At 39.1% G+C, this 15,810-nt stretch overlaps 1 protein-coding gene across 2 annotated transcripts; it reads left to right on the forward strand.

Moving 5' to 3' along the window:
* The first annotated feature begins 506 nt into the window (after positions 1-506).
* Positions 507-14,069, forward strand: sapcd2 (suppressor APC domain containing 2). 2 transcript variants are annotated; one of them, XM_083531630.1, is made up of 6 exons: positions 507-1,964; positions 5,331-5,470; positions 9,707-9,853; positions 10,270-10,371; positions 10,560-10,673; positions 11,379-14,069. In XM_083531630.1, the coding sequence occupies exons 1-6, from the start codon at positions 1,262-1,264 to the stop codon at positions 11,505-11,507; spliced, it is 1,335 nt and encodes a 444-aa protein (XP_083387756.1). In that variant the 5' UTR covers positions 507-1,261; the 3' UTR covers positions 11,508-14,069. The 2 variants fall into 2 exon arrangements, with proteins under 2 accessions (XP_083387756.1, XP_083387757.1); XM_083531631.1 differs by having other exon boundaries at positions 10,584-10,673.
* The last annotated feature ends 1,741 nt before the right edge of the window (positions 14,070-15,810 follow it).

The raw sequence follows: 15,810 nt of genomic DNA on the forward strand, positions 1-15,810 counted from the left end.
ATTTATTCACTTTACATATGTTTACATATTATCACTATAACTTGCTGTAAATATGCCATATATTTATTTGCACTTTTGCACGACTGCTACATTTTGCACTTCTGGTAGATGCCAAACTGCATTTCGTTGCTTGCTATCTATCTATCTATCTATCTATCTATCTATCTATCTATCTATCTATCTATCTATCTATCTATCTATCTATCTATCTATCTATCTATCTATCTATCTATCTATCTATCTATCTATCTATCTATCTATCTATCTATCTATCTATCTATCTATCTATCTATCTATCTATCTATCTATCTATCTATCTATCTAAATGTAATGCATACAATTGTAACCCAATGTTTTATGCAATGACGCCTGTAGCTTCCTTCAAATCCTACTGTGAAGTTTGTATGAGTTTAGAAGCCATGATTACAACCTGGTGTGTTCAAATTCCTTTAAGAAGAAAATTAAAAAGAGGAGAAAAAAAATTATTATTATTATTATAATTTTTTTAAGGGAATAGTATCTCATTTAAAAAAAGGTCCTTTACCTGTAATTACACACATTTTCCTCATAATTATATTTATATCAGGACTAGAAGGTAGCACTTAATGATTAAGTAGCAAAACAAAGTTAGAATTGTCAAAGTAGAATGATTACAAAAACTCATCTTTACTGAAATGAATGAATATATGGATGAATGAATCAATTAATAAAATAATTAATGAATGGGTGGATAAATTAATGAATGCATGCATAAATGGTTGAATGAACGAATGCATGAATGGTTACTCGATGTTCTGATATCCCAGAGACTGCATGAGTTGCCTGCTGTTAGGTCTGATATTGATTAGTCTGAAAAAGAGACTGAAATGTGTTTCTTTCAGTAGAAAAAAGTATCAAATTGTTATGTTATACGGCCATCTGGAGGAGTTCACAACTTCAAGTGAAAAAAAAAATCGAACCTCCTGGTTCCTCCTGGCCGACTGCTATTCAAATCTATGAAGAACAAAAACTCAAAGCCTGATGCGTTTAGAGCAGCCAATCAGCGTGACGCGGCTCATCGCGCAACCAATCAGAGCGCCGATGATCAACCGTCCCAAGGGCGGATCTATTGAAAAAAAAAATAATGTGGAGAAAGTTGTGCGGGTTGAGACTCGGGAATGTGTGGAAGAGAAAAAGAAAGAGAGAAAATCTGGTGTAAGTATCCAAGTGATCCATTTTCATCGATTCCTGAAGGAAATATAGTTCTTGGGATCGGGATTTCATGGCTTTGATCGCAGCAGATCCCCGGTGCAAACCGACCGGTTTGAGCTGCATCTCGGCTGTCAGGAACGAGTGTGTGGAGAATAAACCCAAAGCTCTGAAAAACCCCGGTATGCAATCACAAGACGCAGAGTGGTCTGAGGGTCTACCCAAAGCCTTTCTGCACAGCCTGAGGACTCTGTTCGACATACTAGATGATGGAAAGCGGGGTTTCGTGCACATCTCGGAGATCGAAAGTCGGTGGCAAGGCGCAGAAGCGCAGGATCTCCCCGGCGGTGTGCTGGAGAGCCTGAGGCGGATCGCGCCGCCGCACGGCTGCCTGACTTTCGAGCGCTTCGTCGCGGGACTCCGGTCGTCGATCCTCCACCCGGACATCGCGCGTCCTCCAAACCACGCACAGAAGCAGCACTTCCGTCCAAACGGGTCCAGAGTGCGACCGCTCGGGCCGAGCAACGGGACTAATGTTCATCACGGCGGCGGAAGGGACAGGGACAGGGGACGTGCCTACGCCACCGCGAGCAAACGCTGCGCGAGCGACTCCTCGTCCTACGCGAATTCCGGCGCGCAGCCGTGCACGAGGAACGGCAGGAGCCTGGAGCGCGTTCACGCGGCGCCCGACCGGGCAGATTCGTTTCGGGGGCAGGGGCCCACCCGTGTGCAGTCAGCCGAATCAATCTCGGTTGATCATCTTTTTCACAAGACAGGTAAATTCCTTATACATTCAAACTGAGTAATTAATACATAAATCCGATTTCTCTGCTCCCAATTCGGTTCCTTTGGTTCAAGGGGTCCAAGTGGGGGAGGAGATCAAAATGAGCTTGTAAGGGTCATGGATCCAAAGCCTATCTTGAGAACAATATGTATGAAGGTGAATGGTATGTCAGGTCATAATAATCCATAACATTTTGTTGATGTATGGTTAAGTTGGTGGACGTCTGATTGGAAGGATGTAAGTTCAAATCCCACCTGGACCAAACAGCCACTGCTCGGCTCTTGAGCATGTTCTTCAGCTCTCAACTACTCAGTTGTTTAAATAAGATATGTCAAAGTGGATAAGGGCATTTAATAAATGGTGCAGGATCCAACTGACCTGATGGTTATGAGTTTTGAACAAAGAACCCAACAATAGCAGTTTGATGGTGCTGAGATTTGAAGGCATGGCCCTCATCTGTGTAACCTCAAATCGTAACCACTGAGTCAACACAACTAGGTGTAAGAGATTGAACTACAATAGATCTGTGGGACTACTGAAGGCAGCCTGATTTTGGAGAAAACTGGGAAAACCCAATGAAAACCCAGGTAGACATGGTGAGACGGCAAAAGCTTTTCCACCAGGTGAATACGATTCCGAAGAGCTTTACAATTTTGAAACAAAAAAAACACGGGTGGAACCAGACTCTGAAGGGAACCCGTTTGGATCGGGCCACTCTGAATCATTATTTTGTATGACTGTGCACTATATGGTCCAAAAAGGAGAAATTTTAGAACCAGAAGTAGTAGGACATCACGATGTGCATTTGCGTTTTTGCATTTCCTGAAAGTCTAACTGAAATTTTATGGACTGGATGTGATTTGACTATTCCTTCCAGATCACTGCTTGTAAACGCTGCCCGTGTTAACCCATTTTTTTTATTTACAGACTGCATTTTTTATTTTTTATTTTTTTTTTACTTTCCGCACTCTTTTTTCTCCTCTTCAAATATCTGGAGCTATGAGTCTGACATTGCCAGGGGCGAAGTACAGTTATACCAGGCTTTGGCTCTTACATCAGAAAAGGGAGGCTGCAGATCAGGTCTGAGGTGAAGTCTGTTTGAAATGGTGTTGTTTTTTTTTCTTGCTTGAACTGGTGGATCATCAAAGATAAATGAACACCCAGTCCATAAACCTGTCAAACCCATGGTTGAGTAGATGTTTTTTTCTAAATCGCTTTCAAAACAGCATTAGTAACAATGATCTTGTCAGGCCCGGAGATTTTTTTCTCCCGTCAGTTAGTCTCTATTTCAACTTTATCTTGATTTGATAAAGAAAAAGAGGTTGGGCAGTGGAGCTTGTTGGCGCTTGCCTTGTACAAAACTATACCTCTATTCGATCCTAAGTACCCTGTAAAACCTTGTAACACTCGTCTAAAAAGTCTTTGTGATTCAAGATGATCTATAGTTGTTTTTTTCTCTCAACAGTCATACCCTTAACTTCCCTGGTTGAGCCATTTGTCAGTAGTGATTAACATTTGCTCAGCATTTGGTATGTGTAATGGAAGAGACTTCCCAGACCTGAGGTGTTATCTATTCAGAGAAATGTGATGAGAGGAGGTGCTAAAGATGTGGATCCAAGTGGATGAAACCCACCTTCTATAGATATTACGATTTTTAGCATGTTACTGTACATTATTTAATCATTAATTAACAACAATGATGATGATTGTGGGAAAATCGAATCTGTTGGAGTTTGTTTTCTTCAGCTATGGGGAGACTTTATCACAAGTAAATATTGTTCTGAAGGTTTCATCTCATATTTCTGAGATAATATCACTTAACTGTCCCTTTTATATCTTGTACTGTAATATTTTATTTCTTTGGTTATTTTTGGCTTTCAGGTGCACAATAAAAGGTCTCAACTTTGCCTTATTTTGATAATCGATTAGTCAGCCGATTCTTTTTATTTCGTTCTATTACTATCATCTTTTTTTTTTTTTTATTAATCTGACAAAAAAAACAATATATTTTTTAAAATGAGATGTTTTGCTTTTTATACCTATATAGAACCCTAATTCAGGGTATTCATGTTTGAAAGTGAACTAGGAGACCCAAACTTGTTCCAGCATCACAATGGACCTGTGAACAAAACCAGCTCCATGAACAAATGGTTTTACATCGGTTGGAGTGGAAGTTCTTGAGTGGCCTGAGCTCTGAACTCAATCCTCTGAAACACCTTTGGCCTCCTCACCTTAAATCAAATTCTAACACCCTTGTGTATAGAGCGAATACAGTGTTGTAAGTCCAAAACAAAATATATTAGCTCATGCACAGAATCTGCTTGTCCTGAGCACCTGGAAAAATCATCCACACACCTGTTATTCAATTTTTGTTTACAAAAACAAAGTAAATGTATTTATTTTTGGACAATACTTACCACTTAATCTTATTTGTCAGCAAATTGACAATACTGCAAAACTACAGTATTTTACTATTAGATGCTTTTATTAAAGAGGGTTTGTTGAGGCAGATTTTTTGGTAAAGATAGTTAACTATAAAACATCAGGTTTTAAATGAATACCTGAGCAATAGATGTGGTCAGATATTATATAATTGTCTCCTTTCATTCCTTTAATGAATAAGTGTCCTAACTACGTACTATTACATTTTAATTATATTTTACAGCGGAAGAGCCTGAGGATAGCAGACGACAGGTTGTTTGCATGAGTTAACCTGCTCGTTTCAGAAAAAATAATTGTGGTATTTACTCTATGTCATGAGAGGAAATGTATTTGCAGTCCATTTTAATACCCTTACATGAGAATGTGTCTTATAAAAATAAAAACATACCTCTCCTATATTCTCCCTAGAAAAAGAAAAAATAGTTTTGAAAAAAAGCCATAAGCCATAATGCTTAGGGGGAGTGGTGGCTCCAGCGGTTAAGGCGCTGGGTTGCCGATCGGAAGGTCTGGGGTTCAAGCCCCGGTATCGCCAAGCTGCCACTCTTGGGCCCTTGAGCAAGGCCCTTAACCCTCTATGCTCCGGGGGTCCCTTACGAGGGAAATATCAAGGTCCGTGACGTCAGAGTGACGTGGGGCCGCCTTCCCGTGGGCTCACCACCTGCAGGAGGGACCGTAAGGGACGGTGCTGTGAGGATTGGGCAGCAGTCGAAGGCGGGGGCCTGCTTAGACTGCTGCCCCAGCGACGCGAATTACGGTGAAGCGGGAGAAAATGAATAAATGAATGAATGAGCCTTGATGCAAGATCAGCTACATCTTGTGGTGTTGAGAGATAGAAGTTTTGTCATGATCCAGAGCTGTTTTATAAATAGAAAAATTCTTCTAATCTTGGCCTCGATGTTCTTTCTTTGAATCTCAGGTCAGCAGCATGGTGTACGTGTTGGTCTGCCTCGGTCACAGAGTGAGTCTACGACAGGGTTCGCAGCGACCAGGCGGCACAGCAGGAGCCGAGAAGAGCCGAGGCGACACACCATCACTAATGGGGTAGACTATGGAATGGTATGAAACAACCAAAATCTAAACTGATTCACACGTCATCATTCGACCTTCTGGCCTTCAGCAGGGATAAAATGATAATATAAATATCTTTATTAAGCTGAGAATCTTCTTCTTTCGGCTGCTCCCATTAGGGGTCACCACAGCGGATCATCCGTCTCCATACCCCCCTGTCCTCTGCATCTGCCTCTTTCAAACCAACTACCTGCATGTCTTCCCTCACCACATCCATGAACCTCCTTTTTGGTCTTCCTCTTTTTCCCCTTTTCTGGCGGCTCCATTCTCAGCATTCTCCTACCAATATACCCCATGTCTCTCCTTTGCACAACTCCAAACTATCTCATTCGGACCTCTCTCACTTTGTTCCCAAAACCTCCTACATGTGCTGTCCCTCTAATAAACTCGTTTCTAATCCTGTCCATCGTCGTCACTCCCAATGAAAACCTCAACATCTTCAGCTCTGCTACCTCCAGCTCCACCTCCTGTCTATTACTCAATGCCACTGTCTCTAAACCATACAACATCGCAGGTCTCACCACAATCCTATAAACTTTACCTTTCACTCTCACAGATACCCTTCTATCACAAATCACTCCTGCTATCACTCTTCTCCACCTACTCCACCCTGCCTGCACTCTTTTCTTCACTTCTCTAACACACTCTCCATTACTTTGCACTGCACTCTCAATAGATGAGAGATTCTGATATTGGTAAAACATGAGCGCTATAACCTTTAACAGTTTTTCTGAATCCAGTGAAATAATATTATATTATACTGTATATTGTAAATGATGTAAGAAATGTCTATATTTTGTAATTGGCTTGAGTGGTATTCGGCATTGTCATACGTTTTAACTGTTTTATTCTAACATCTAGAGTGCATTGAGTGCTAGAAAAGTCAGGGTCATTCACTGAGGCAGTTTTGCCATCTTGAAATTTTTAGAATTATGACATTGGGATGATAGATTCTTGCATTTTAGTAATGTAACACACAAATCACCTGGAAATTTTAAATCCTGGAAACTCAAACTATATATATATATATATATATATATATATATATATTTTTAAAGTACAGGAAAAATGGTAAAGTTATTGAAAACAAATGTATCACTAGGCATGTGCATCTCAATAACTGAGGCCGTTGCGATTCAGTTCTTGATGCCTATCTAACGATACGATACATTAACGATACATATGGAGCAGCTACTGATACGATTTACCCCATTATGATGCTGTGCGATCTGATTTCGATTTGATTCAATGCAAAACGATGCAATGGAAAAATTATGATATGCAATTTAATATTGTACAGATTGTTTTTCTGAAACCGAAGATTTTAACAATCATACAAGAGACAGCAAATCATACATTTACTTAAGTGCCTTCTGACTTTTAACGCATGGCCCTTTCACAAACGGAAAAAAAACAAAGGAGGTTAAATAAAACCAGTCATTCTTTTCCAGTTCTGTGTTAAGGAAGATGCAGCTCTACCTCTGCCATGTTAATCTATACTCTGTGGTACTTTCTCGGGACACACCTCGGTCTCCGTAGCGTTGTGATACATCATATTCAATTGCAGCAGTGGTGCTGAGAGAATGCTCTAAAAAACAGTTTAGCAAGGGGAAATCAATCTACATATAAAATACTGGTTACAAATTGTTGGTCACTTTCTAGATAAAAGTATAGCACGTCTACTAATAATTATATATAAATAACCTTTTTTTTAACCATTTTATCGATGCAAATATGTTAATAACGATGCATCGCGATACAAATGCCAACTTGTATCCGGTGCACACTTTTCTTTTAATCGATTCATCACAACGTTAACATTTATGCCGACGCACCGATGCGAATCAGTGAATCGTATCTTCTGTATGTTTAGAGTGTGGCGTTAAATATTTTTATGTTGGCTGCCATTGGCCAATCAGCATTCACCAAACGTTTGACACACTTAGAATTAGAAAACCAATGTATCTTTCGTTTTTCCTTTCCAAGTTTTTGAGTTTTCTCGTGCTTGATTTATCTAACAGTCGTGAACTATAATTAAGATTTTTTTATTAAATAAGAAACATTTGTGATGGCTTCACAGTTTCTGTGTGTTTATAAAACACGTATGGTGCTCATACTTTTCGTTTGTGTTTTTAACATTTACTTGAGTTAAATCTGAATGAATAATCCTGCCATTACAAGTGTAATGAAATCGGAATGTTTATAGTGAGCAAAGTGTTAAATATTCTGCTAAAACCAGAACCGTGTTACATTATCCATGACCACGACTTACCACACCCCCTCTTTACTCCAATCCCCCCCCCTCCCCCTGTTCCCTATTTGTGCCCCTCCCCTGGTATGTGCTGCTCCCCCTCTTCTAACTTTCATTTCTGTTCTTTTCCCCCTCTCTGACTCTGCCTCTCTCTTTCTCTCTGTTTCTTTTTCTTTACCTCTCTCTCTCCTTACTCGCTGACACTTGACTCTTGTGTCTTCCGCCGTCAAGTTCTTCTTCCCACTCCTTTCCTCTCTCCCTTGTATTCCTCCATCCTCATGGTGGTGAGCCGGCTCGGGCCCCCGGGCCTGGGAGCTGGCACAGTTTGGGCTGCCTACACCACCGTCTTCATCCCCCTGAGCAGCAGCTTGTACTCCAGCAAAGCCTTACACTTTTTCTACTGGGTGAGTGAAGGAGTGAGTGGGTGAACTAGACGCAGAGCGGTGAGGTAAATAGTCGAGGCACTCTGGAATGGATAAACTTACAGCCATGAGGTGTGTCTGCATGTTGATGATGAACATGCGTGAAAGGATTAAGGAGGTCCCGCTCTTCATTGTACTTAAAATTTCTGGATCGGGACTTTTAACTTCTCAAAACATGGATGTCTTATGCAGACTTGTGTGTTGCATAGCAAAATTTGACAACCAATGTAGGAGGCCACATTACAGAAAATTCTTAGTATAATGGCATAAGCAAGCGTGTGCATTTCTAGTAATATTACAAACAATTATTTAATGACTTTGTAAAGTTATGTGAGACTTGTAACATTAGGTGTTTATTTCACAAGATTGAAAAATATGAATTTTTCTATTCTGTCTTCTGACTTTAGCGACCGCTTGCATATTTCTAAGTTGTCTGTGGTACAATGGAACAAACCAAACCTGTTTCTCTTTTCTGTAGTCTTTTTCCTCCCACACACACACACACACACTTACTGGCTCTTTAATTCATGGCTTGTTTTTCAGCCTGAAGCAATTTCTTAATGTAAATGAACTCAAGTTTGTTTAAACCGTCCTTCCATCCAAAAGAGGCTCCATGTCTATCGGTCTTTCTGTCAGGTGATGTCATGGCCTGTCATGTCGTGTCACTTTAACTGTGAGATTGGCTCATGCTGTCTGCCCCCCCCCTGTTCTGTTTCTCTTTTACAAAGAGGATTTAGCCCACACACACAAACACATGGCCTGACCCACCTCTCTCTCTTTCTCTCTCTCTCTCTCTCTCTCTCTCTCTCTCTCTCTCTCTCTCTCTCTCTCTCTCTCTCTCTCTCTCTCTCTCTCTTGCTCTTCATGGTTGTCCCTTTGCTCCCATTCAAGTGAGGAGTTGGCTGTTGAAAGGCAACTGCACTTTATATGCATTTGTGCAGCAGTGCGAAACTCATTCATGCTGCCCTGAAATTTCGTTAAAAAACGGAATATTTTTTACTTTAACATGCAGAAAAATGGACTGGACTTTGATTTTGATCGACAAGAAATAAAACGACTAATTGCTAATTACTAAAGTTTGCAGAATCCTGATTTTGACATGAACATGTGTGCTGTTTTGAATGTTCGCTGTGTGGAGTAAACATGCAATTCGGGGTTTTTGTCGCAAAAAATGCGAAACAAAGGGTCGTGCCTGTGCCATGGCAACCTGAAAGTGACTCTGAGAATGGCTATCATGCCTGAAGGGCAAGCACTAAATTTGCCAAAGCCAGTTAAAAGCAGAATTATATCATTTACTTAGTCTTAATAATGGGAACGTTTTTCGGGATTGTTTTTTTTTGTCGTGAATTTCTTAAGCACAAATTTTTATTACATTTCCCTACAATACTTAAAGAGAGTTTTGGAATTTTTGACTTTTTAAGTTCCAGTCAGATTGATCATCATCCTGCTCATATTTAAATTATAAAGAATATATTTCTGAAACCCGTAGCTGGTGTTATATTTATGAAACCCGTAGCTACCTTATTGTCTTTGTGGTCATGTGATCTATAGCTAAAGCAGATGAAGGAGCTGGAGCAGGAGAAGGACTCACTGCTGTCTGGACTGGATGTGGTGGAGAGAGCGAGAGAGTGGTACCAGAGTCAAATCCATAATGTGAACGAAAGACAGAGGCTAATCGGGCAGAGTGGCCACCTCACTGTGTGTAACACATGCACACACACACACACACACACACACACACACACACACACACACACACACACACACACACACACACTGTAAAATATCCATAGGACAATGAATATTATGTCAGATGCATTGATTAGATATTTACAGTATATCTTCATATATTATAGTATCTATCTATCTATCTATCTATCTATCTATCTATCTATCTATCTATCTATCTATCTATCTATCTATCTATCTGTCTATCTATCTATCTATCTATCTATCTATCTATCTATCTATCTATCTATCTATCTATATAGTTGCTATATTAGTATTATTAATACTATTAGTATTTTAATCATAATATAATTAATAATAGGAATTAATACAATAATAGATGTTAAACTGTGGATTAATTTGTATCCCTGTCTTTCTGTTATTAGGATTTTCTAACAGAATCCAATCAATGTCGCCTGAACGTCCTCCTGCCCAAACTACAGGAAGTGAACCGCTGCCTTAGTGAGCTCATTTCCTGCTCTGGAATGGTTTGTTTATTGTCTTTATCTTACTGTATTTTAATAATTTGTTTAATGGTAAATGTGTTTATTGGGAGGTATTCAGAGCTGGGGGTTTATAAGTGAGGCGCACTTTTGCGCCATTTTGTCTTTTAAAAGTGTTTTTGTGTTGTATACACTTATTAAAACCAGTGCCACTGCCTGATCTTTTTTGGCAGTCATTCCCCTCTCCGAATGCACAGACTTCTATCGTTTCTCCAAGTGTCCCACCCGTTCCTGCTCCTCCACAGGCCATCCAGAGACTGAAGGATCAGAACCACCTTCTCACAAAGGTTAAACCGTTACACTTCTCACCATGTCGAAAATCAGGGACAAATCTGATTTAATGTATAGCGATATAAAAGTAGAACTCAGAATGAGATTTACACTCAATTATTTACCAAATTAATTTATCTCAAAATAAACATCTATTAACATAAAGAGTTTTAATGCCACTTCACAAGTTGATACAATTATGTACAGGTATAAACACGTGAATAACACATTAACACAAATAAATTTTAAACACACTCATTTTGTTAATGCGCAATTAATGCAGCACGCATTTCCGTTTAAACATTTTTATTACAAGTATAATTAATTCTAAAAGAGGCAAAATGAAAACCTTCAACACAACACACATTTATTCACGACATCATTTCTTTACTCAGATATACAAAAAATGTAATAAAATGAACTCCAAAAAATAAAGTTTTAACCACTATTTGTTTTACTGATACGCTAAGTCATCAAAATCGGCCATGTTGAGCACATCCGGCAATTAAAACCGTCCGTGTGGAAACATAGCAAAAGTTCCTTTTGGTGTCCTGATGATTTACCTAATTTAAAACACCATTATTACTTTAAAACATTTACAAGAATATATATGTGTGTGTGTGTGTGTGTGTGTGTGTGTGTGTGTGTGTGTGTGTGTGTTTATGGATGCTGTGACACTGATTTGTTTAATCAAAATATTTGCTTTCTTGTTCTTGTTTCAGGAGGTGACGGAGAAGAGTGAACGCATTACTCAGTTGGAGCAGGAGAAATCAGCTCTGATTAAGCAACTGTTCGAAGCCCGAGCTCGTACCGCTCATGAAAACAGTGTCTTCGATTCAACCTTCATATAAGGATTTGGTTCACAGACCACAGCCAAATCCCAACTTTTACTTAGCCAAAGGACTGAAAACACTCCCTCAATACACCAGACTGTGACTTTACAGTGACTGCTGCTTTCATGGTGTACTGATGCGCTTTCGTTTGACTGCACGCAAACACACGCAGAGGTTAAATGGCACAAATTTCTTCACAAGCAAGAGCGGCTCTATCTTTAAACCACTTTTGCATGACTGTTGCCACGTTTTTGTGCACTGACAGATGTTGATGGATCAGTGGCTTCCAGTTTGAGCTTGAGTTGTATTTTCAAGTTTTGTTTCTTGTTTTTCTTTTTATGAATGTACACGAATGCTCTATGATCATTACACTCCTGAAACCACCATATGACAGACAACATTCAGATGAAGAAACAGTGATTTCATATTATGAATTTTTGTCATACTGGGCCTCATTTATCAAACTGGCTACGATCTGAGTGAGTTTTGGAAATCATGAGAAATACGTTTAGCTCGGGAAAATGTTCAGTAGCAATGAGAGCTGCTGAGTTTGTGTAAATGTACATCACTAATGTAAACCTTAAAAGGTGCGTTTTACTTTACTTTACTCTACAGCATGGTAAAAGTCTTTCTGTTTGCATTTCCCAGAGATGTTAGGAAGCTGGGGTCAGAGTGCGGGGTCAGTTAAAGTTAAAGGCCTTGTTAAATGGCCCCATACTGATACTGGCGATACCAGGGCTTGAGTCGTATAATTGGCATAGATTTAAGGTTTGTTTCTTGCAATTGCACACGTCAGAATTTTGTGTACCTCAATTGTAATTGAATTGCAATCAATCAAATTTTTGCTTGATTATTATTTACTTTTTGAAGATTAAGCAACTTCCACTTGATTGTGTCTATTCCCCACACACATATATAATATGGATAGATATATAATATTGATATATAATATGAACGTAGACATGTACACAAGTATATTATTTGACACACAACATTAGCATGTGGCCTTAATCTCTTAGGAGGACATGTGTTGACACTCCATCTTGCATGCACGCAGTTTAAAATAAGTATAATTGAGCATTTAGTGAGCACCGCCTTTAGGGGGCGCTCTTTCACTGATAAGTCCTCACTAATTTTCCACATTGCCTTTTATAGAATCTCGTGGGCGCCACATATACATCAAGTGTACTGTGAATGCCTGTGAAGCCTAAGAACACGTTTTTCCACACAACTTTACAAACGATTGATAAATGAGGCCTATGAAGAACTGTAAATAGTGGGATTTAATTTTCTAAGCACTGAAAGGTACGATGAGAGAATGAGAAGTTTATAATGAACCCTGAACTCAACCACACTCAAGAATCACAGACCCACAGTTTCAACAGATGCCAGGATTTGTTTGTATGTTTTAAAATACGGTACTGAAATGGGTTTTAAACGAGCGAATGAATTGAAGGTGCAAAAGTTGTAGTGTAAATCACTTTCTACTGAACAGTTCGGTTAAAAGTGATTTACACTATGCAAAAAATGACCTGTGAGAGCAGAGAGAATGTAGACCATCATCACAATCATTGAAAATAAGTGGTCTTACTCCTTGTCCAACTGAATTAACCATAATCACATTGATTTGATTTTCAGTATTGGTGTTTTTTCAGCTCTTAAGTTCTACAGACAATGGAATTGCCAATACTCAGTACTGTGTTTTCATTTTAAAGGCTGATAGATGTATTTGTTCTACAGTTTCTCTGATATTTTAGCATGAATTAGTATGTAACCTTAACCCATCAATAATATGTCTAACTCCTATGTGCTTGCATGACCTACACAAGATCAAATATGACACACCCATTTTTCAAGAACAACCTAAAAGATAGTAGAAGACTTGCAGACTTGGATGACAAATTGGCTCTTAATTTCTTCCCTTGCGCAAACTCTTGCAACATCATTTGTACAAACATTCCCTAGTGTTTTCATCTCTTTCATCAAGTGAACACACCTGGCACCTGGTGATCTTCTAGGTTTTGTCCTGGAGTATATGTTTACTCAGTCCTGAATAAGCTTTTTTTTTATTATTTGTAAAACCATATCTTCCTTGGATCCTTATTTGCCCCCAGACCCCCCCCCCCCTTCAAATGAATGGCTTTAATAGGTACGGTTTAATTTTTTTTTCAAGATATGGCAAGATGGAGAGGGAATTTCGAGGTATGATGCAGGACGGTTCTTTGCATGTGAAAAAGACTTGGAGTGTCGAGTGAAAGACGGTCGAGGGAGGAGAGCGGTTTTATTTTCTCTGTATTCTTTGAATGTACACGAACAACTCCATGTGGTGTTCGTCTCGCTAGAGCTGTTTAAGTCTGAGATATTGTTTGAAGTACCATAGTGTGTGTGACAAATGAATTGTTTTGAGTGGTGTAAATTACTTCTTGATGGTTTTAACCAGTGCAGACACACGGTTTGTCAAATTTCACAAGGGGCTTTAAATGGAGTCATACCTGAACATTGGGGTTCTTTGTTGTAAGGTTCGATTTGAAGAGTTCTACAAACATAGTTAAATAAACACTCTTAGAAAAAAATAACAAACGTTTATTTTCTTTACTGGCGAGAATGGTGCTCACAAGAAAAGATATCTCACATAACCACATTTTACTGTGGTGTGCAGAAAAGTGGTTACCAATAACAGGAATTTGAGGCTCCAGTAAGGCACAGGCTCACTGAACTTGTATTGTTCTTTACACAGAATACGGATATATAATATCTGAATGATACTTGATATCTAAGATCTCGACGATGGATTACTAAAATAAATTAAATTAAACAGGAAATGCAACCTAAAATTAATGGTGTATAAATGTACAGGTGTTGCACTTGATTTTCATTGATAAATCCTCCCTTAGAATGAATAACAGCTTTATAGAATAGAAGAAAAGCCTTTATTTGTCACATATACATTACAGCGAAATTCGTTCTTCGCATATCCCAGCTTGCTCGAAACCTGGGGTCAGAGCGCAGGGTCAGCCATGATACGGTGCACCTGAATCACAAAGGGTTAAGGGCCTTGCTCAAGGCCCGAAGAGTAGCAGCTTAGCGATACCAGGGCTTTACACACTCTTGACATACAGACAGTTCATTTCTCCAAACATTCAGCTGCCATGCTTCTTGTACAACTTGTTAAATATTCTTTCTGACCTTGCGATTCAGTTCATCCCAGACCAGTTCAAAAGGATTAAGGTGCAGTAACTGGGCAGGCCATTCCATGATAGATAACCCTCCAGCTGACTGCTGTCTAAAAAGCACTTCTAGAGCCGTATGTTGCGGGTCATTTTCGTGTTGTTTGTCGAAGTTAGTTCCAATTAGCTGCAGTCCAGACGGAATAGCATGGTGTTGAAGTATGGAAGACATGTAGATTCAGTATTTCACCCTGAATGAGTCTCCAGCATTCCCATCTCCAAAACAACCTCAAACCATTAAGCTTCCGCCTCCATGTTTGACTGTGGGGGTGAGGCAGCCCGCTAACATCTTCTCTAAAGTTTTGTGTCATACATAGGTTCTTTTGTTAGAGCAAAAAATGTCAAATTTGGACTCATCTGTCACAGGACTTCCTTTTAATCATTCACTGTCCAATTCTTGTGTGTATTTGCCTTTTACCTGGTTTGTTGCATATAAACAACAGGAACATGCATGTCTCAAAGGTGTTTCCAAACTCTTCACATGCATGCGTGTTGGATCTATGATGATCCCAAATGTTGAGCTATTTTATGAGTTGCTCAGTAGCTCCTGGTTCCATAACTTCAAATAACTGTATAAGACTGTAGAAAAGACATTACTCATAATCTCACACTCCAGTGCTCATGTTGGTTCTCACTCTCAAGTTGTTTTATAGACTTTAATCTCTATCTTGATATCACCTAAATAAGGATGGGTTTCCCTTTTGAGTCTGGTACTTCTCAAGGTTTCTCCCTCATAACATCTAAGGGAGTTTTTCCTGGTCACATCAGGGATAATCAGCTTCCTTTTCCCTTTTTCTTAAAGTTAATAAGATAAAGAATAGAAGAAAAAAAAGACACAGCAACCAATAGTACTGAGAAACCTCTCGGTAAACACTTGCTTTTAACTTACACCACAAAAAGATAACATGTTGTGAATAAAAATTTACTATATTTAAAATGTAATATTCCTGTAATATTCAATGATTCGAAAAGTCAAATGATCCAAAAAGTCAAATATTTCTGTTATAGGTTTTTTTAATGGCTCTATGTCAAGGTGTATAGTTTTGTTAAGAACCTTAAATATTCAAGGAAGTGTTTTACTGCACAAAAGGTTG

The sequence above is a fragment of the Silurus aristotelis genome (assembly GCF_946808225.1).
Source record: "Silurus aristotelis genome assembly, chromosome: 26".
Taxonomy (NCBI): Eukaryota; Metazoa; Chordata; class Actinopteri; order Siluriformes; family Siluridae; genus Silurus; species Silurus aristotelis.